Source organism: Babylonia areolata, chromosome 25 (assembly GCF_041734735.1).
Source record: "Babylonia areolata isolate BAREFJ2019XMU chromosome 25, ASM4173473v1, whole genome shotgun sequence".
Taxonomy (NCBI): Eukaryota; Metazoa; Mollusca; class Gastropoda; order Neogastropoda; family Buccinidae; genus Babylonia; species Babylonia areolata.
The window spans coordinates 11,042,082-11,062,655 of NC_134900.1; the positions used below are offsets into that span (position 1 = coordinate 11,042,082).

General features: G+C 44.3%; 2 protein-coding genes across 2 annotated transcripts in view; both read right to left on the reverse strand.

Moving 5' to 3' along the window:
• LOC143300037 (uncharacterized) overlaps positions 1 to 19,562 on the reverse strand; it is a 64,819-nt gene extending 45,257 nt beyond the window's left edge. Inside the window, exons 1-8 of the mRNA XM_076613594.1 lie at positions 19,335 to 19,562; positions 17,875 to 18,039; positions 15,318 to 15,473; positions 13,111 to 13,275; positions 11,968 to 12,130; positions 10,124 to 10,144; positions 1,431 to 1,615; positions 286 to 506 (exon numbers count right to left, since the gene is read on the reverse strand). Coding sequence (XP_076469709.1) covers positions 286 to 506; positions 1,431 to 1,615; positions 10,124 to 10,144; positions 11,968 to 12,130; positions 13,111 to 13,275; positions 15,318 to 15,473; positions 17,875 to 18,039; positions 19,335 to 19,562 — 1,304 coding nt within the window. The remainder of the gene's footprint in view (positions 1 to 285; positions 507 to 1,430; positions 1,616 to 10,123; positions 10,145 to 11,967; positions 12,131 to 13,110; positions 13,276 to 15,317; positions 15,474 to 17,874; positions 18,040 to 19,334) is intronic.
• A 659-nt stretch (positions 19,563 to 20,221) lies between these two features.
• Positions 20,222 to 20,574, reverse strand: part of LOC143300038 (uncharacterized) — a 62,262-nt gene continuing 61,909 nt past the window's right edge. Inside the window, exon 29 of the mRNA XM_076613595.1 lies at positions 20,222 to 20,380. Coding sequence (XP_076469710.1) covers positions 20,222 to 20,380 — 159 coding nt within the window. The remainder of the gene's footprint in view (positions 20,381 to 20,574) is intronic.

Here is a 20,574-nt window from a genome sequence, read left to right on the forward strand (position 1 = left end):
AGGACAAATATAACAGTGAATACATTGTTGTTGTTGTTGTTGTTTAAAGGGTGGGAGGGTGATGGGGGGCGGGGATGGGAGGTGGGGGGTGGGGGTGTTGATCTTGGTTTTCGGTGTGTGTCCCTCTTTTATTTTTCCTTTAAAAAACAGTGTTTTGTTTTTCTAATCTAAAGTTAAAATAATACATTATAACTAATAATATTCTCATCATTGTACGCCTAAAATAATGTTAAACCCTCATAAAAATGTTTATTTAAAAAAAAAACTAAAAAAAAACTGAGTGACCTTTCCTGTCGATCTTCATGCTGCTGTTTGGCCATGCCGAAAATCAGGGCGGCCGAGTCCAGCTTCTCCTCCGCCTGCAGTCGTTTCCGGTCTCTCTGAAGTCTGACCAAGGCGTTCTGACGTTCCTTCTCTCGCTGTGCCTCGTCGCTATGGCGACTCAAAGTGGAAAGCAGAGCGGCTTTCTCATCCTCAAAGTGCATCTGTAGGTTGTCCAGAACGTTCTGGTGGAGAAAAAAAAAAAAAAACTCAACAAGAGGCAAAGCTCTTCAAGACTTCAGTTGTGCCTCATGTTTTATCCAGTTAAGGAATCATGAGGAGAAAAAAAAAAGAAATCATTGAAAAAGGAAATTTTTTTTCCTAAAATTACGTTTATCTAACATACATACAGTGACCCACTAGTGCAGACTCCAGCAGGGGTCTGATTCCTGTCCTGTGCAATCTACTACCTGCCTATGCGGAGAAAACGAAAGTAGCTACGGCCGATAACCTCTTGGAGGTAGATTACCTCCCCTCTGTATCCCTGACAAAGTGCTCTGTATTAAATATGATAGAATAAGATTAGGAGAAGAAAAGAAAAAAAAAAGGCATGCGAGTGGGATTGAACCGCGCATGTTAAGTTCTGCTGCAAGCAAACTAATCCCCAAGGCTGCTGCACATCTGATGTCAAATGACGAAATTTAAAACTTAAAGCAATGTTGACGTATTCTTCTTCGTGTGATAAATAGATGTATTTCTAGTGGGCGTAATAACGCCGTTATATTTACAATTTAAAGCAATGTTGACGTATTCTTCTTCATGTGATAGATAGATGTATTTGTAGTGGGCGTAATAACGCCGTTTATATTAATTTTTTTTGGTGTTTTTATTATATCTCGATTATTCTTTTATTTCAGCAGAAACGGAGACGTTGCCATCTCCGTCAAGCACATCGCAACACATAGTAGATGCTAGATCTGCACAAACCAGTCTACAAAGGGTGAAAGAAATGATCGATTCAATTTTTCTTTTATGTTCATTTCAGTTAATTCAGTGTCCACTTAAGAATATTTATGTGCAGTAAACTTTTGTAATGGTGTAATTAGTATCACTGTAAGCGTTCTGTCCAGAATGTGTGTTTCTTTCCTTTTCTTTTCCCTGCTACCCACCCTTCTCTTGGTGCTCTCCTCCTTCTGCTCCTCCTCCTCCTTCTGCTGAATGGCGTCCAGCGTGGTGTCGTCCGCCACCAGACCTTCAGCCTCTCTCTCCGCTTTCAGCTGTCGGCGTCTGGCCAGTCGCTCCTCCAGGCGGCGCTTCTGTTCCTGCTGGCTCTCACCCAGCATCGCGTCCAGGTCTGCAAAAGGTTGGATGAAAAAGAGTTTTACACGTTAACTTTTCTTCTTCTTCTTCTCTTCTGAGTTTGTAGGCTGGAACTCCCACGTTCATTTGTATTACATGTATGACCATTTTTACCCTGCCATGTAGGCAACCATATTCCATTTTCCGGGGAACAGGGGGGTGTATGCTGGGTATGTTCTTGTTTCCACAACCCACCGAACGCCGACATGGATTACAGGATCTTTGATGTGCGTATTTGTTCTTCTGCTTGCATACACAAACGAAGGGGGTTCAGGCACAAGCAGGTCTGCACATATGTTGACCTGGGAGGTCGGAAAAATCTCCACCCTTTACCCACCAGGTGCTGTTACTGAGATTTGATCCCGGGACCCTCAGATCGAAAGTCCAACACTTTAACAACTCGACTATTGCGCCCGTCACACATTAACTCATTCCACTCCAGGTACGAGTTTACTCATGTGTTACTTCCCCTGTGGACCAGGTTCAAGAATACTCGGACCCCAACACACTATTCTAATTTCGTTCATTCTTGCTTGGTACAGTTTGGCATTCTTAACCGAACCGTTTAAGGATTCTGGAAGCATGAAAACGAAGCTTTCTTTGACCGATTAAAATCAACAATTCTCCATCGACTTTTGCTGTTTTAGTGAGCCATCTTGTTGTTGTTGTTTTTCTGCAGTAGTCTCATGTAGTGCTGGTCCAGGGGAGTATTTGTATTTCTTTTTCATTTTATCACAACAGATTTCTCTGTGTGAAATTCGGGCTGCTCTCCCCAGGGAGAGCGCGTCGCTACACTACAGCGCCACCCATTTTTTTGGTATTTTTTCCTGCGTGCAGTTTTATTTGTTTTTCCTATCGCAGTGGATTTTTCTACAGAATTTTGCCAGGAACAACCCTTTTGTTGCAGTGGGTTCTTTTACGTGCGCTAAGTGCATGCTGCACACGGGACCTCGGTTTATCGTCTCATCCGAATGACTAGCATCCAGACCACCACTCAAGGTCTAGTGGAGGGGGAGAAAATATCGGCGGCTGAGCCGTGATTCGAACCAGCACGCTCAGATTCTCTCGCTTCCTAGGCGGACGCGTTACCTCTAGGCCATCACTCCACAGTTGTAGCAGGCATGTAGCTGTGGGGTAGAATGAGTTAAAAGGGCGATAAACAGTTGAGGTTTCTGCCCCTTGAGTGCTGCTGTGGAGTGTGCTCATCAGTGAAGGGGTGAATGTGAATGCGAAATGTGAATGTTTTTATTCATAACAGGCCATAGCCTCTCATGAAGGGGGTGGTGTGAAAACATTGAATCAATCGTACATCACATTTAACAACGAATACAACAAACAGAATTACAATACGCGTTACTCGCTACAGATAGAACGAATCTGAAATGCCTTATACAAATATATTGCAAAATGTTTGACAACATTCTCAATTCACAGATGCTAATAGCAGTGCAAGTTTGAAAACAGAAGGTCGTCTGTAAAACTTTTTAGGAATTAATTGCTCTCTGAGATCATCCAAGGCAGAACAGCAAAATACAAAAATGAACTTCACTTTCCCGTGCATCATTACATAATGGACACACAAGTTCACTTTCATTAAGTGAAAGGGGCTGTCACCTGAGAGAGACTTGAGCTGACATGTCAGGGTGTTAGTCACAGTTGTTTATTTGAACTTCTTCTTGAAACTGTGCTGCTTTTTGTTTGGCAAAATCAACACTTTAAAAGAGTACACACAGGAAGCAGTAAGAGGGCACAGAAAGTGCAGTAATTTCATGTCAAACTGATCTCTTTTCACAAGCAAGGCTTGGTAGTCAAGGGGTTAACGTCATCGCTGTACTCTTCTCCATTTGCTGAAAAGCCTGACTTGCTGTGCACGGTCTTTCGCTGGATACCTGCTGTGATGGGTCGTCTCAGAAACTGTGTCATTCCTGAGTCCTCTCAGTCACTGTGCCATTCCGGAATCATCTCTGTCACTGTGCCATTCCTGAGTCGCCTCAGTCACTGTGTCATTTCTGAGTCATCTCAGTCACTGTGCCATTCCGGAGTCATCTCAGTAACTGTGCCATTCCGGAGTCATCTCTGTCACTGTGCCATTCCTGAGTCACCTCAGTCACTGTGCCATTCCGGAATCATCTCTGTCACTGTGCCATTCCAGAGTCATCTCAGTCACTGTGCCACTCCTGAGTCATCACTGTGCCATTTCTGAGTCATCTCAGTCACTGTGCCATTCCGGAGTCATCTCTGTCACTGTACCATTCCAGAGTCATCTCAGTCACTGTGGCATTCCTGAGTCATCTCAGTCACTGTGCCATTCCTGAGTCATCTCAGTCACTGTGCCATTCCAGAGTCATCTCAGTCACTGTGCCATTCCGGAGTCACCTCAGTAACTGTGCCATTCCGGAGTCACCTCTGTCACTGTACCATTCCAGAGTCATCTCAGTCACTGTGCCATTCCTGAGTCATCTCAGTCACTGTGCCATTCCTGAGTCGCCTTAGTCACTGTGCCATTTCTGAGTCATCTCATCACTGTGCCATTTCTGAGTCATCTCAGTCACTGTGCCACTCCTGAGTCATCACTGTGCCATTTCTGAGTCATCTCAGTCACTGTGCCATTCCAGAGTCATCTCAGTCACTGTGCCATTCCTGAGTCATCACTGTGCCATTCCTGAGTCAACTCAGTCACTGAGCCATTCCTGAGTCATCTCAGTCACTGAGTCATTCCTGAGTCATCTCAGTCACTGTGCCACTCCTGAGTCATCACTGTGCCATTTCTGAGTCATCTCAGTCACTGTGCCATTCCCGAGTCATCACTGTGCCATTTCTGAGTCATCTCAATCGCTGTGCCATTTCTGAGTCATCTCAGTCACTGTGCCACTCCTGAGTCATCACTGTGCCATTTCTGAGTCATCTCAGTCACTGTGCCATTCCTGAGTCATCACTGCGCCATTCCTGAGTCATCTCAGTCACTGTTCCATTCCTGAGTCGTGTGTCATTTCTGAGACATCTCAGTCACTGTGCCATTCCGGAGTCATCATTGTGCCATTCCTGAGTCATCTCAGTCACTGTGCCATTCCTGAGTCACCTCAGTCACTGTGTCATTCCTGAGTCATCTCAGTCACTGTGCCATTCCTGAGTCATCTCAGTCACTGTGCCATTCCGGAATCATCTCAGTAGCTGTGCCATTCCGGAGTCATCTCAGTCACTGTGCTATTCCGGAGTCATCTCAGTCACTGTGCCATTCTGGAGTCATCTCAGTCACTGTGCTATTCCGGAGTCATCTCAGTCACTGTGCCATTCCGGAGTCATCTCAGTCACTGTGCCATTCCTGAGTCATCTCAGTCACTGTGCCATTCCTGAGTCACCTCAGTAACTGTGCCATTCCTGAGTCATCTCAGTCACTGTGCCATTCTGGAGTCATCTCAGTCACTGTGCCATTCTGGAGTCATCTCAGTCACTGTGTCATTCCTGAGTTGTCACTGTCACGGCCATTCCTCAGTCATCGCATAAATAACACGTCATTCATTCTCATTGTTTTAAAGCAAACAGGGTCATGAGAAATATCTTAAGCTTTCAACCGATAATGTACATATACCCACGCATAGACTCATTTATTACACGAGAGTTTTTTTTTATTGACTGGGTCATGATGTATTTAAATTCCACACATTCTGAAAAACATTCATGGACCGAATGAAAAAAAAAAAAAAAAAAAAAAAGCAAAGGTGTAGTAAACTGTCTGCAAATCACATTGTCAACAAAGATACACTTTTTTTTTCAAATTGATTTTTTTCACAAAAGTACACAGAATGCAGATTGGATTTGCAATAACACTACTACACTTGCACATAATTATGCATGCTCACAAGCAAAGCCCTTCCTCTTCCCCCCCCCCCCCCCCCCTCCCAAACCCCCCACCCCTCTCCCCACAATTTTCTACAATGATTAATACACCCTACTTCATTTACTGTAATCATTCACGATGGGTCTAATGAACTCCCTTTTCTCCCGTTGGCTGATAATACATAATCAGAATATTTACTCTTTCAGCCACACACATACATGTATACACAGGCACAATACATACATACAAGTAACGCACATATGTACATAAGCATACACATAAGAAAACACTCACATTATATTTACTGGGACTGTAATAAACGTTATTGAGGAATTCACTTTTTTTTGTAGTAACTAGTGTTTGTTTGTTTTTTTGGGGTATGTTCATCAGTATTATATACTTGTGGTTCCTTCAAAAAGGATTGCAGTGTTGTTTTTACATAAATTGTCTTTGATCTTTGATTAAGCCAAGATCAAAGCAACTAACAGCTACAAAAAAAAAAAAAAAAAAAAAAGTAACTGGAGCGCAGACATATTCCCTTTCAACAGCAACACTAAAAGGTTTCAAAAACAAGCAAAAGTCCAAAGAGACCATACTACTAAAGCTTCACTGCAAACCAGACACATACGATAATGCGAGCATTATTTTTTCTAAAATCATCTGCGGCGCAATTCATTAAGGCCAGACTGACAGCAAAACAGCCACTGTAATAGCAGCAACATTGGAGAAAAAAAAAAAAAAAAAAAAGGCAAATGGCTCACGTGTGATTCCTACTAAACAACTAAACGTGAAATGTTGGGGGATGTGAAGGAAAGGGGGGTGGGGGATTACCAGTTGTGACATACATCAATCCAAGTTATATGAATTGATGAAATGAGTGCTAACTCCGCCATGGCCGGTCCCAAGCCCGGATGAGAAAGGAGGAGGGTTGGGCGTGGGGCTAGCAACCCCACCCCGTTAAAAACAAAGCTTGCTACAGAAACGCCAACAACAGACCAAAAGATTACTGCCCTGGGAGAGGAAGGGTTCTCACCAAGAGGATGTATGACGCCATGTGGTGAAAGCCGTGAGTCTACGGAAGCCACAAGGCCGACCCCCCTTTTATCGACCAGGACCATCAACGTCGGAACATGGAATGTGAGGACCATGTATGAGACGGGAAAAACAACACAAGTAGCAGCAGAGATGAAAAGCTACAACCTCACACTGCTTGGAATCAGTGAGACCCGTTGGACACAGTCAGGACAAAGGAGACTGCTCACTGGAGAGATGTTGCTTTATTCTGGCCACGAAGAAGACAATGCTCCACACACAGAAGGCGTAGCGCTCATGTTGTCAAGACCTGCGCAGCGAGCCCTGATAGGATGGGAAGCACACGGATCAAGAATCATCGCAGCATCCTTTAGGACTAAGAAGAAGAAGATCAAGATGAACATCATCCAGTGTTATGCGCCAACCAATGACGGCGATGAAGAAGCCAAAGATCAATTCTATGACAGACTGCTGAACGTCATCGCCAAGTACCCAGAAAAAGATATAAACATCCTCATGGGTGACTTCAATGCCAAGATCGGACAAGACAACACGGGATGTGAGGAAGTGATGGGAAGACACGGATTAGGAGAGATGAACGAGAATGGCGAGAGATTTGCAGACTTCTGTGCTATCAACAATCTGGTTATCGGTGGCAGCATTTTCCCCCACAAAAGAGTACACAAGGCCGCCTGGGTATCTCCAAATCATGTGACTGAGAACCAGATCGACCATATCTGCATGGCTAAGAAATTCAGGAGATCTCTACAGGATGTAAGGGTGAAAAGAGGAGCAGACGTTGCATCTGACCACCACCTTTTGGTAGCCAGGCTGAAGCTAAAGCTAAAGAAGAACTGGATGGAAGCAACAACAAAGAGGCAGAAGTACAACATCAGCCTGCTGAAAGACACAAAGATAAACGAAGAATTCAAGCTGTCCCTCACCAACAAGTACCAAGTACTACAAGAACTGCTTGAAGAAGAGACTGACATTGAGAGCCAGTGGCAGAAAGTGAAGGAGACACTGACGTCAACTTGTCAGGAAGTAGTGGGCCCCAAGAGACACCAACAGAAGGAATGGATATCGGCAGTCACACTGGGCAAGATCGAGAAGAGAAAGCAGAAGAAAGCAGCAGTAAACAACAGCCGGACAAGAGCAGCAAAGGCCAAGGCACAAGCAGACTTCACAGAAGCCAACAGAGAAGTCAAGAGGAGCGCAAGAACAGACAAGCGCAAGTACATCGACAGCCTGGCAGAGGAAGCCGAGGAAGCAGCAGCCAGTAACAACATGAAGCTGCTGTATGACACCACTAAGAAACTCTCAGGGAAGTACAGCAGACCTGAGCGACCAGTCAAGGACAAGAAAGGAAACACCATCCTGGGAACAGAGGGACAACTGAACAGATGGGCAGAGCACTTTGAAGAACTCCTGAACAGACCCATCCCTTCAAACCCCCCGGACATCGACCCTGCTGATAGAGACCTAGACATCAGCTGTGAGCAACCAACCAGGGAGGAGATCAGGAAAGCCATCAAAATGCTGAGGAATGGCAAGGCAGCAGGACCGGACAACATCCCAGCAGAAGCACTCAAGGCAGATCTGGAGACCACAGTAGAGATGCTGTACCCTCTCTTTGAGAAGATTTGGGAAGAGGAGGAAGTACCATCAGACTGGAAGGAGGGCTACCTCATCAAGCTACCCAAGAAAGGAGACCTCAGCAACTGTGCCAACTATAGAGGGATAACGCTTCTGTCAGTGCCAGGAAAAGTCTTTAACAGGATCCTCCTCGAGAGAATTAAAAGTGCAGTCGACCCTCTCCTCCGAGACCAGCAGGCCGGCTTCCGCCAGAACAGATCATGCGTAGATCAGATTGCCACCTTGCGCATCATCGTTGAGCAATCTTTAGAGTGGAACTCGTCTTTATACATCAACTTTGTTGATTATGAGAAAGCATTCGACAGTGTGGACCGCAACACCCTCTGGAAACTGCTTCGCCACTATGGAGTGCCAACCAAACTGGTCAACTTGATCAAGAACTCCTACGAAAGAATGACCTCCCGGGTGGTCCATGGAGGACAACTCACAAACAGCTTCGAGGTGAAGACCGGAGTCAGACAAGGCTGTCTCCTGTCGCCTTTCCTCTTCCTCCTGACGATCGATTGGACCATGAAGACATCAACAGCATATAGAAGAAATGGAATCCAGTGGACACTGTGGGACCAACTAGATGATCTCGACTTTGCAGACGACCTGGCCCTGCTTTCCCACAGCCGCCAACAAATGCAGGACAAGACTACAGAAATAGCAGCCACCTCATTACAAGTTGGCCTCAAGATCCATGAAGGCAAAACCAAGATTCTCAAGATCAACGCAGCGAGTGAGGACCCAGTCACACTAAACGGGAATGAGCTGGAAGAAGTGGAGGCATTCACGTACCTGGGTAGCATCATCAACACGCAGGGCGGCACAGACGCAGACGTCAGAGCAAGAATTGGCAAGGCGAGGGCAGCGTACTTGCAGCTGAAGAACATCTGGAGCTCCAAGGTGGTGTCGACTCGCACAAAGATCAGGCTGTTCAACTCCAACGTCAAGTCAGTCCTACTGTATGGAGCGGAGACATGGAGGACAACAAAGACCACCATCAAGAAAGTGCAGACCTTCATCAACAGCTGCCTGAGAAGAATTCTTCAGATCCACTGGCCCGACACCATCAGCAACGCAGACCTGTGGCAACGTACCAACCAGCTGCCAGCCGAGAATGAAATCCGGCGCAGGAGATGGGGATGGATCGGGCACACCCTGAGGAAGCCAGCCAGCAACATCACAAGGCAGGCACTATCATGGAACCCCCAAGGAAAACGAAAAAGAGGAAGGCCAAGAAACACCTGGCGACGTGACCTTGAGGCAGAAACCAAGAGGATGGGATACACCTGGAGACAGCTGGAGAGAATAGCCCAGGACAGAGGACTCTGGCGGACTGTTGTCGGCGGCCTATGCTCCAGGGGGAGTGATGGGCCTAAGTAAGTAAGTAAGTAAGAAATGAGTGCTATCAATCAATGTGTAAATATCTCAGAGCTAAGTTTCGTAAAAATTCATAATAAAAAAAAAAAAAAAAAAAAAGAAAGAAAGAAAGAATGAACAGTAACAAATTTGGAAACATTTTTGGCTTCTTTTGGCTGTTTTTGTGCCTTTCCAAGAAGCACATTGCCATTATAATTGGAATGTGTTTAAAGAACTGATTTCTTCCTATTTTTCAGCCACATTTGTTGCTGACAGACAAAGTGTTTCAAGAGAAAAGGAATTTGTTCACTTCCGACACACACTATTACACATGAGCAAAAAAAAACAAAAAAAAAACAAAAAAAAACCTGAAGCATAAACTAACATTTGTCCTAATTCTAGTATTTGTAGACTGACGGAAGACAAACACACACACAAACACACCTGTGTGCATGCACAGGCTGACATAAAACACACACACACACACACACACACACACACACACATGCATGCATATACACACTACTATTCACAACTCTTTTTTTTTTACCCTAAAAACTACATGCAGCGCAGGCATCAGACTTCAGAGCTGATGCAAAAAAGCAGTTTTCATTCCGCAAGTCTCTCACTTACCTGCACTGGGGATAGAAGGAACTGTCACGCACACATGAAAAAATCGTGTAGAATGAGCAGATCTTTCACTCGATCTTTCACTCACTCAATCAGTCAAGTTAACCAAACCATGTAGAAACACACACACTGACTGAAACCATTTACTGTCAGATTAACTGTTTGTTGTACTGACATTTTCGCAACCATTTGAATAAAGTATTAACTGAGCAACACAAGGAAATTCTGATTTGAGGGAAGGTATGATTTAAAAAGAACATATCTAACAAATCAATTTACCAAATTTCATTAATATCATTATCTCAAAAAATATTCTAACGCACACACATACTCACATACGTGTCTCCCCCACCCTCTCCCTACATACATCCATGCAAGCACACAAACGCCCATTATAATTCCCCCACCTCATTCCCCTGCCCACTCACTCACACACACACACTCACACTGTCTCTTACTCTTTCTCATCAAATTAAGGTTTCATAATGTAATCAAGACGACATATTACATGTTAGGGTCGAACAGTTCCACTGATTAGAATAATGGGAACTTTGCTCTACAAGTAAATCTGACGCTATCACCCAAAACGAAACACTACTTTCGATTAAATCTGACGCTATCACCCAAAACGAAACACTACTTTGGATTAAATAAAACAGAGGGGAACCTCTGCAGCACACACACACACACACACACACACACACACACACACGACAGTTTATTTATCCATATATCTACTGTTCTTTAATTTTGTTTTCAGTTGCGTAGGAAGTATTCAAAATGCTATAATCACCACCAACAGGATCAAAAGAATGGCAAGAAGAAAAAAGGAGAAAGAAGAAAGAAAGAAAGAAATAGCAATCCATAACAATGTTTCCACACTCATCAGTGAAACTGCATGTTTGGTGCATATCTGTTATGCATGTGTGGGTGTATATGTGAATGTGTGTCTTCATGTTTTACATTTATTTGCTTATTTATCATCATTGTTGTCTTATTTATTTATTTATTCATTATTATTATTATTGTTACAACTACCTTTTTTATATTGTAATTATTTATTTATTTATTTACTATTTATGTACGCTTATCTATTATTTATTCACCTTTTTTATTTCTTTTTTCTTTTCTCAAGGCCTGACTAAGCGCGTTGGGTTACGCTGCTGGTCAGGCATCTGCTTGGCAGATGTGGTGTAGCGTATATGGATTTGTCCGAACGCAGTGACGCCTCCTTGAGCTACTGAAACTGAAACTGAAACCACACTCAAGTCATCCCCAAAAATGGCTGTGTATAACTATGTGCATGCATGTCATGTGTCTCTACACTGGACAGACGCACGTGCAAGCATACATGTATACAAGTAGGCATATGATTATCGTTAAACAATCAATTTTTGTCTCCCTGAAAATATAAGTCATTACAAATCACAAAAGGAAAAAAAAAAAAGGAAATGATGAGAGTGAAAAAAAGTTTTAATCTATCATAAAAAGAGAAAGAAAAAGAAAAACACCAACAAACAACTAGTGAGAAAAAATGTTTAAATCCTTATCATAAACAATTCAATTCAAAAACACTTTATCAATCCACATGGAAATTAACGTGTGCAATCACAGACTCGTTGTAGACACCAACATAAAAAGGAACATACACACCATAAAATACACTAAAACAAGTCAGATAAGAACTCAAAAGTAGCTGACGACAGACCAAAACAACCCCCATCAAATAAATTGTATCTGTAAGTAAAATGCACACACACACACACACACACACACACACATGCATGCATGGACGCATGGAAGGAAATAAAACCCAACAGACAAAAAAAAACCACCAAAAAACTGACCTTGTTTGTGCTTCAAATGCTGCCCAAGCAAAGCCTCTATTTCGTCCATCTTCCCTTCGTGTCGCAGCTGCCGTTCCTTCCGTTTCAGTTCGGCCACTTTACGTTGGCGCTCCAGCTCCGACAACCGTTTCCATTCCACCTCTCCGTACTGCTGAATCAGTGCCTGTCACCACCACCAAACCACACACACACACACTGAACTACCGTCAAATTCAAGACTTTTAACCGCAACTTTTTCCCCTCAACTATGACCCCTGCCGCTAAATAAATGATGTGGCTTGTTTGGGGATTTTTCTGACGCTGCTTTATCTCCCAACCCCTCCCCCCGATGACATGTTCATGTCGAATCAAGTGTTGCCGTCAGTCTCCAGTCTATTTTTTAATTCATGTTCAGGTTTCAAAACTGGTTTTGACTCTAGTAATCCATGTCATCATTCGGTGGGTTATGGAAACAAGAAAAAAAAAATGGGTGGTGGTGGCGTGGGTACTGTTGTGATGTGCTCCCCTTTGGAGAAAGCTGCATGTATTTGACACAATACAATGTAATGCAATACAATAATAATAATGACAATAATCAATACTTGTGGGGGGAGGTCAGAGAGCTTTACAAGAAACATCAAACACACATACACACACCCAACAACTTACACACACAAAAAAACACACACAAAAAAGATTTAAACGCACAAAAGCATCAAACAGATTTGAAGACTATGTGCATTACATTACATAATTACACACGCACACAAAACAATAAATACAATATTAATGGTGTTACAGTGTTGCCCGAGTGGTTAAAGCGTTGGACTTTCGATCTAAGGGTCCCTCAGTTCGAATCTCAGTAACAGCACCTGGTGGGTAAAGGGTGGAGATTTTTCCAATCTCCCAGATCAACTTATGCACAGACCTGCTCGTGCCTGAACCCCCCCTTCATCTGCATACGCAAGCAGAAGATCAAATACGCACGTTAAAAGATCCTGTAATCCATCTCAGCATTCGGTGGGTTATGGAAACAAGAACATACCCAGCATGCACACACCCCTGAATCTCAGTAACAGTGCCTGGTGGGTAAAGGGTGGAGATTCCACCCCCCCCCCCACCCACCCACCCCCCGCCCCCCGCACACACCCCCAAACCACCTACCTCAATGATGACTTTGTCCCTCAGGGCGTCGTACTTCATCTCCAAAGCCTTCACCACCCGTCTCTCCTCCTTCTCTTCTTCTGTGAGTCCTTCTTCGTCGTCGTCGTCGTCGTTGTCATCGCCCCCTCCTCCTCCCTCCCCACCCCCTGTTGTCCCGAGACGTTCCTGGCTGCAGAATCACCTGGGCTACGTTGTCATGGCGACCCTGCTGCTGCTTCTTGATGATGGAGCAGGTGAGCTGTTTCAGCCTGTCTTCATCCTGAGGGGTTTGGGGAGGGTGATGGGTTGGGGGTGGGTGGGATAGGCAAAAAAGTGTTATTGAATGAAGGTGATGCAATGTCACCTGAACTGTATACTACGGTTTGATGCGAAAAGGTGACCGTCATTCATTAAGTTCTGTTCTTATTGTTAACTGTATGCTGATCAGCTGAGATGTTGAATATGATGTGTGTGGGTTTTTTGGGTTGTTTTTTTTTTTCTCAAGGCCTGACTAAGCGCGTTGGGTTACGCTGCTGGTCAGGCACCTGCTTGGCAGATGTGGTGTAGCGTATATGGATTTGTCCGAACACAGTGACGCTTCCTTGAGTGACCGAAACTGAAAACTGAAACTGATGCAAGTTGTGAAAGGTGTGTATGGAATTACCTACGCAGATGTGCAATGTCACCTGAACTGTATACTACGGTTTGATGCGAAAAGGTGACCGTCATTCATTAACCCTTTGAGCCCTGACCACCACTTTACCGGTGGTGGGGAGGGGTGGCATAATGCCTGGCCACCGGTTGAGCGGTGTGTAAACACTTGTGTCATGTTTTGCTATTGGTTGACTTATATTGAAGAGCCAATCAGAAAAACCGTAATATTCTGACGTCAGCGAACGTAGTACCAACATTGCTCGCCTTTTCACTGTGTTTTGTGCATGTGCTTTGGATAAAAAAAAGATCGATTTCTACCATGAAGCGTGCAGAGTCTCAACCTGACACGCCTCCTTTGATCAACTGATTCTGCATGCTCAGATTCATTTTCAACATCACTATCTGTAGCAAAATCATCTGATTCGAATTCCACCTCACTATCAGAGTAATCATTGTCATACTCTACTTCCGATAAATCATATCAATTACTTGCTGCGTTGTGTACAGTTGTTTTCTCGCACATTTCGTCCCTGATTTCTGCCCTGACGGGCCAGGTTGAGACTCTGCACGCTTCAAGTGTTTACGCACCGCTCAACCGGTGGCTGGGCATTATATCATTTTTCTCTGCCACCGGTAAAGCGGTGGTCAGGGCTCAAAGGGTTTAATACCAATTATTTGCACATTTTGGCTCAGGAGCTCAGGCAGAAGGGTTAAAATTGCTAAGGAACTCAGGGCTCAAAGGGTTAAGTTTTGTTCTTATCGTTAACTGTATGCTGATCAGTTGAGATGTTGAATATGATGTGTGCGGGTGTTTTTTGTGTGTGTGTGAGTTTCTCCATAGCCCAGAAGGGGAGACAGGTTCTTGACAGCTCAAAACATGCATGACTCTTTCTTTTCCTGCACATTATTCGAAAGAATGGGGTTTTTTTCCCTGTTCTTTTTGTTGCTGTTGTTTGTTTGTTTAAAATCTGTTGTACTGGTTTGGCACCTCTGCCGTCTGCTACTCCTTAGAATAATGCCAAATTTCGTTTTAAACATTAATTCTAATTTATCCCAACCATAAGTTTGACTTTATGTATCTTTCGCTCGAGAGTTTTGCCCAGGACAACTGCTTTTTTCACCTGCATCTTTCATTCTTTCACCTACATTACAAACATCCTGCACATGGGACTTCGTTCATCATACCAGGTGGAAAACCAATACCATAGTCTTTACTCATGTTGTTGTAGATGGAGGAGAAAAATCTCGGGTTTAGGGTGGACACTCCAACATGGACCAGTGGTTTACACACATCAAAAACCCCAAATAAAAGACTCAGAGGTTTGGGTTTGGTTATCTCATTACCTTTTCTGTCTTTCTCGGCATCATGTAAAATGACAATGTGAAGAGTGAATGATTGACTCTATAATTTTGTTGTTGTAAAAGCTTTCGATGAAAAATGTAAAATATAAATGACTGATGACTGTATTATTTTGACATAGTAAAAAGCTTTTAAAGAATCAATCTTTAATAGAAAAAAAAGAAACAAAAACCCCGTCAACTGTTTAATCAGCTGTTGGTGCAGTTTGACTGACCATGTCCATGGCGGAGGTTAGCGTGTCACTGCTTTCTCTCCCCTGCATCTGCTGAAGGTCGGCCAGCAGTGACACCTGTACGTCACCCTCAGAGGACGGCTTCCCACTGGACTCCATCTGTCGTCTCCTCAGCTCTGACGTGTAGGCGACGGCTTCCTGGTTCACAAACCACACACACTTTGATACCAGGCTACCCCCGAAAACGGAGTATGGCTGCCTATATGGCGGGGTAAAAACGGTCATACACGTAAAAGCCCACTTGTGTACATACGAGTGAATGTGGGAGTTGCAGCCCATGCATGAAGAAGAAGAAGAAGAAGATACCAGGCTCATGAGGCTGTTCAACGTCGAACAGCAAACAAGGAACCTCCAGTGTAGACGACATGCTGATTCACCTGGAACGGCCGACACTGCGGTGTAGGAGACAAAAGGCATGGCTTACAAAACTTCTTCAAGATCCACAACAATCTGATTTCAGTAGATAGCTGGTATGCTCCTTTGCTCCTTTTTGAGAATAATCAAAGAGAAGATTTCTTGTTTGAAATTAGGTATTTATTGCACTCCCTATTTGTAAAGGGTACAAATGTTGATTTTTGTTGGATACCATCCCACACTGGATTCCTTTATAATGACCAAGCAGACAGGGCAGCAAAAAGGGGAGCAAAGAATTATACAGATAGTATAAAAGTATATTGCCCATTGTCATACAAGGAAATAAGCAATATACTAGAAAGAGACTTTTATAGGTGCTTGAATTCAAGTCTAAAACCTCGTCAGTTGATTCTCTCAGACTTTGGTCCGATTCGCAGACCAATTCTGAGTTTAGCTCTCAGACTATTATCGAATTCATTACGGACCAAGTATTGTTCTAATGTCAAGCGCATATGCTTTAGTAACCTGACAATTAAGCGTATAATTTTTTACTGTAGCTTGATGAAGCCTTATGTACACGAGTGTGTCTTCACAAGTGACTGAGAACACTGATGTTTTTGATTTTTGCATTCATTATCAGTTGTTTCGCTTGTCAGTTTAACGACTTCTCTTTTACAAAGTCCGTTAAGTAACTTCCTGTAACTGTATATAGACATTTTTTTTTCAAATTTCACCCTCATTTGCCCAGTTTCCCCCAGCCATCCATTCATTCACATCTCCCAGCCCTTCTAACCGATAATACTCAAATGTATTCATAAATACTTTGACAAACTGTCTTTAATCACCGATATGTGTGACGGGACATTAAACAAAATTCCTCCTCCTGGTATGCTCCATCCCCAGGTCCTGGTAGACATGGAGCCCGCCACACCAACTCCCAGTCCTACCCTGTCCCCTCCTGCAGAACGGAGTACCACAAATACTACTTCTTTCCAAGGACCATCCCTGTCGTGGACTGTGCTCCCTGACAGTGCAGCATCTTCACCCCCTTGGTAGAGACATTCCAGCACCAAGATCTGAACAGAAAGGTGTGTGGGGGGGTGGGGGAGGGGGGGGTTCTGGAGTGTTCCTCCCTAGGTGTGAACTAGTCTTCAACAAGATGAAGGTGTTCACCTGAAGGAAGAAGAAGACTGGTTTATTGTCTACACCAAGGTGGAGAAATTCACTGTTTTGACATGTGCAAACATTAGAAGAATTTGTGTAATGTAAAATGCAATTAAACCACGGCTAAGTTACAAGTAACTTGATTAATTAACCCACATGCTGCCACAATCCTCCGAGATATGGGATAATGACGTAGCAGACAGGCGCAGTGGCCAAACGACTAGAGTGCTGGATTACTGGATCAAATTTCCTAAGTCTGATCCCCGATTTTATACATGAAACTCTGTATCGGCGACACAGAGCAGTGCCCCTGCAGAACAGGCAGCCAGACAACAGAACATCTGCTGTAGTCCTGTCCGCTCCACCAAGCGCTCCGAGAGAAAACCTGGCCCGACCCAATCCCAGCGGCCCGGAAGCTCTACGGAGGACTGGAGGACCTGCGACGTACTGCCGCCTTCGTCGAGGAGACGGGGGAATCCATCTGATAAATGACGAACGAGACAACATCCCCGATTTCAGCACACCAGGTGGGTAAAGGGTGGAGATATTTCACATCTCCCAGGTCAACATATGTGCAGACCTGCTAGCGATTTCAGCACACCAGGTGGGTCAAGGGTGGAGATATTTCACATCTCCCAGGTCAACATATGTGCAGACCTGCTAGTGCCTGAACCCACTTCGTGTGTATATGGATGCACAAGATTAATATCTAAATGGTGCTAATGTTGTAAAGATATAAACGGATAAGCAAAAGTTCTATTATTCTTGCAAATAAATAAGTATATGTAGAAATAGGTCCTTTCACTGAAGAATATTCCATTTCATTTCCAAGTCTGTTATCGGATACAAATGTGACAGGGCATTAAACCTAGTCCCATCCAAAGACACTCGCACACACACACACACACACATAGAAAACACACACACACACATACACTTAGTCACACACACACACACACACACACACACACTCACACTCGCACGCACACACGCACTTAGTCATACACAAGCACAAACCTACCCTCAACAACTGTAAGGACTCGTCACCACCATCACTGTGAGTTTTGCCGCTGTTGTTCCACTGCCAGAAGACGTCCCTGGCATCCTGAAGGCGTGCAGTCAGATCCTCTGTCGTCATGTTCCTCCCTGCATCCCTGTGGCCACCTGTGGCCTTCTCCTCCAACAGCTGTCAGGGAACAGGCGTCGTTGGTAACACAAAACAGCAACAGTGTGTGTGTGTGTGAGTGTGTGTGTGTGTGTGTGTGTGTGTGTGTGTGTGTAGATTGGTATTGTTGTTAAAACAACAGCAACAGTGTGTGTGTGTGTGTGTGTGTGTAGATTGGTACTGTTAAAACAACAGCAACAGAGTGTGTGTGTGTGTGTGTGTGAGTGTCTGTGTGTGTGTGTGTGTGTGTGTGTGTGTGTGCGTAGATTGGTATTGTTAAAACAACAGCAACAGAGTGTGTGTGTGTGCGTGTGTGTGTGTGTGTAGATTGTTGCTGTTGTTTATTGTGTGTGTGTGCGTGTGTGTGTGTGTGTGTGTGTGTAGATTGGTACTGTTGTTAAAACAACAGCAACAGAGTGAGTGTATGGTATGTGTGTGTGTGTGTGCATGTGTGTGCGTAGATTGAGTGTGTGTGTGTGTGTGTGTGTGTGTGTGTGTAGATCGGTATTGTTAAAACAACAGCAACATAGTGTGTGTGTGAAGATCAACTGTGGACACTTGAGCTAAACTTTGCGTCCATTCACTCATGAAATGATCGATGGATTTGTGTGCGTGTGTGTGTGTGTGTGTGCGCGCACATGCGCACATATACTTGTACACACATATAAAAAGAAATATGTTTATAATCAAAACCAGCTTTGAATGAATGCCAGTTTCTCTTTGTGGCCTGGTTAAAATACCATTCCATTTGGTAGCCTTTCTACTAAAGTTCTCCTTCTGACAGGACGCTGACTTGTCTAAGCCGCCACTGTGATCACCTGAAGAAATCAATCATGCGCAGTGAGTTTTAACTCTCTCCATACGAACGGCGAAAGAGACGACGTTAACAGCGTTTCACCCCAATTACCATCATCAAAATATTGCAAGCGAAAGGCTCTCATACTGAAGAGGTGAATGTTGACAAAGAATACCACAATTCTGACGACGGAAGCTAAAGGTTGGGTCATTCAGACACCCACTGGACATCCGAGGGGTCTGTGTAGAGGAGAAGAGAGGACTGGCCGTACTGAGTGAGTTAACCAGAAATACCATTCCATTTGGTAGCCTTTCTAAAGTTCTCCTTCTGACAGGACGCTGACTTGTCTAAGCCGCCACCGTGATCACCTGAAGAAATCAATCATGCGCAGTGAGTTTTAACCATGACGGCCACGTATTTTTCATCTGCATAATGCGCTGACAATTTTTGCTGATTCTTCAAAACGAATACAAACCAATCAGGATGATAGGCAGGTCTGCTACACCCTGCACACACTCACGGTGATAAGGAGTTCTCTCTCAGCCTGGTGCTTGAGGTCAAGGGCGGTCAAGGCCATCTCCTGCAGCTTGGAGCGGTCGGTTTCCGTCTCCGCGTCCTGGGCGATGACCTCCAGCTGCCGGTCGCTGACCTGACCCTGACCGTCCTTCTTCCGCAGGCGTGCTGCCTCCAGCCGCTCTCTGGCCAGTCGCTCCTGCCTCTCTCGCTCCGCCTCCTTGTCCTTCACCATTCTGAAGAGGGGGGGTTGGGTGGGTGGGGGGGGGGACGGGGATGGGGGAACAATATAAATGAATGATGGATTAAAATTGCTTTACAAACAAGATAAACGAATTAATAAATAAATAAAGGATTAAAATTGCTTGTTTTCATGCATATTTTGTATTTCTTTTTTTATCACAACAGACTTCTCTGTGTGAAATTTGGGCTGCTCTCCCCAGGGAGAGCGCGTCGCTATACTACAGCGCCACCCTTTTTTTTTTTTTTTTCTGCGTGCGCTTTTATTTGTTTTTCCTATCGAAGTGGATTTTCCTACAGAATTTTGCCAGGAACAACCCCTTTGTTGCCGTGGGTTCTTTTACGTGCACTAAGTGCATGCTGCAGACGGGACCTCGGTTTATCATCTCTTCCGAATGACTAGCGTCCAGACCACCACTCAAGTTCTAGTGGAGGGGGAGAAAATATCGGCGGCTGAGCCGTGATTCGAACCAGCGCGCTCAAATTCTCTCGCTTCCTAGGCGGACGCGTTACCTCTAGGCCTATCTCCAGGTACGAGTTAAACTTCATGCCATGATTACTTCCCCTGTGGACCAGGTACGAGTATTCTGATTTCGTTTATTCTTGCTTGGTACAGTTGTTGGCAGGAGGGTGAACGAACGGATGACCCCACACTCACCGGTCGTGCTGGTGAAGAAGGAGAGCGGTGGAATGCACGTCGTCGTCTCTCCGAAGCCTCCGCTGTTCCAGCTTCAGCTGCAGGAGGCGTCTCTGTCGCTCTTTCTCCGGGCTGTCTTTGCTCTCTTGCAGCTGACGGAACAAGGCATCTCGCTCCTGGGGAATGAAAAACAACAACAGCAAAAACAACACTCTCAGTGAATTTTACACACACCAGCTCGTGCTGAGATGTTGAGATGATTTCATTGATTTTTTTTTTTTCTGTTTCAAAATGTTTTGCAAATTTTCAGGTTTTTTAATTACTCATCTATAAATATATTATCAAGAAAATCAATGGTTATCAATCATAC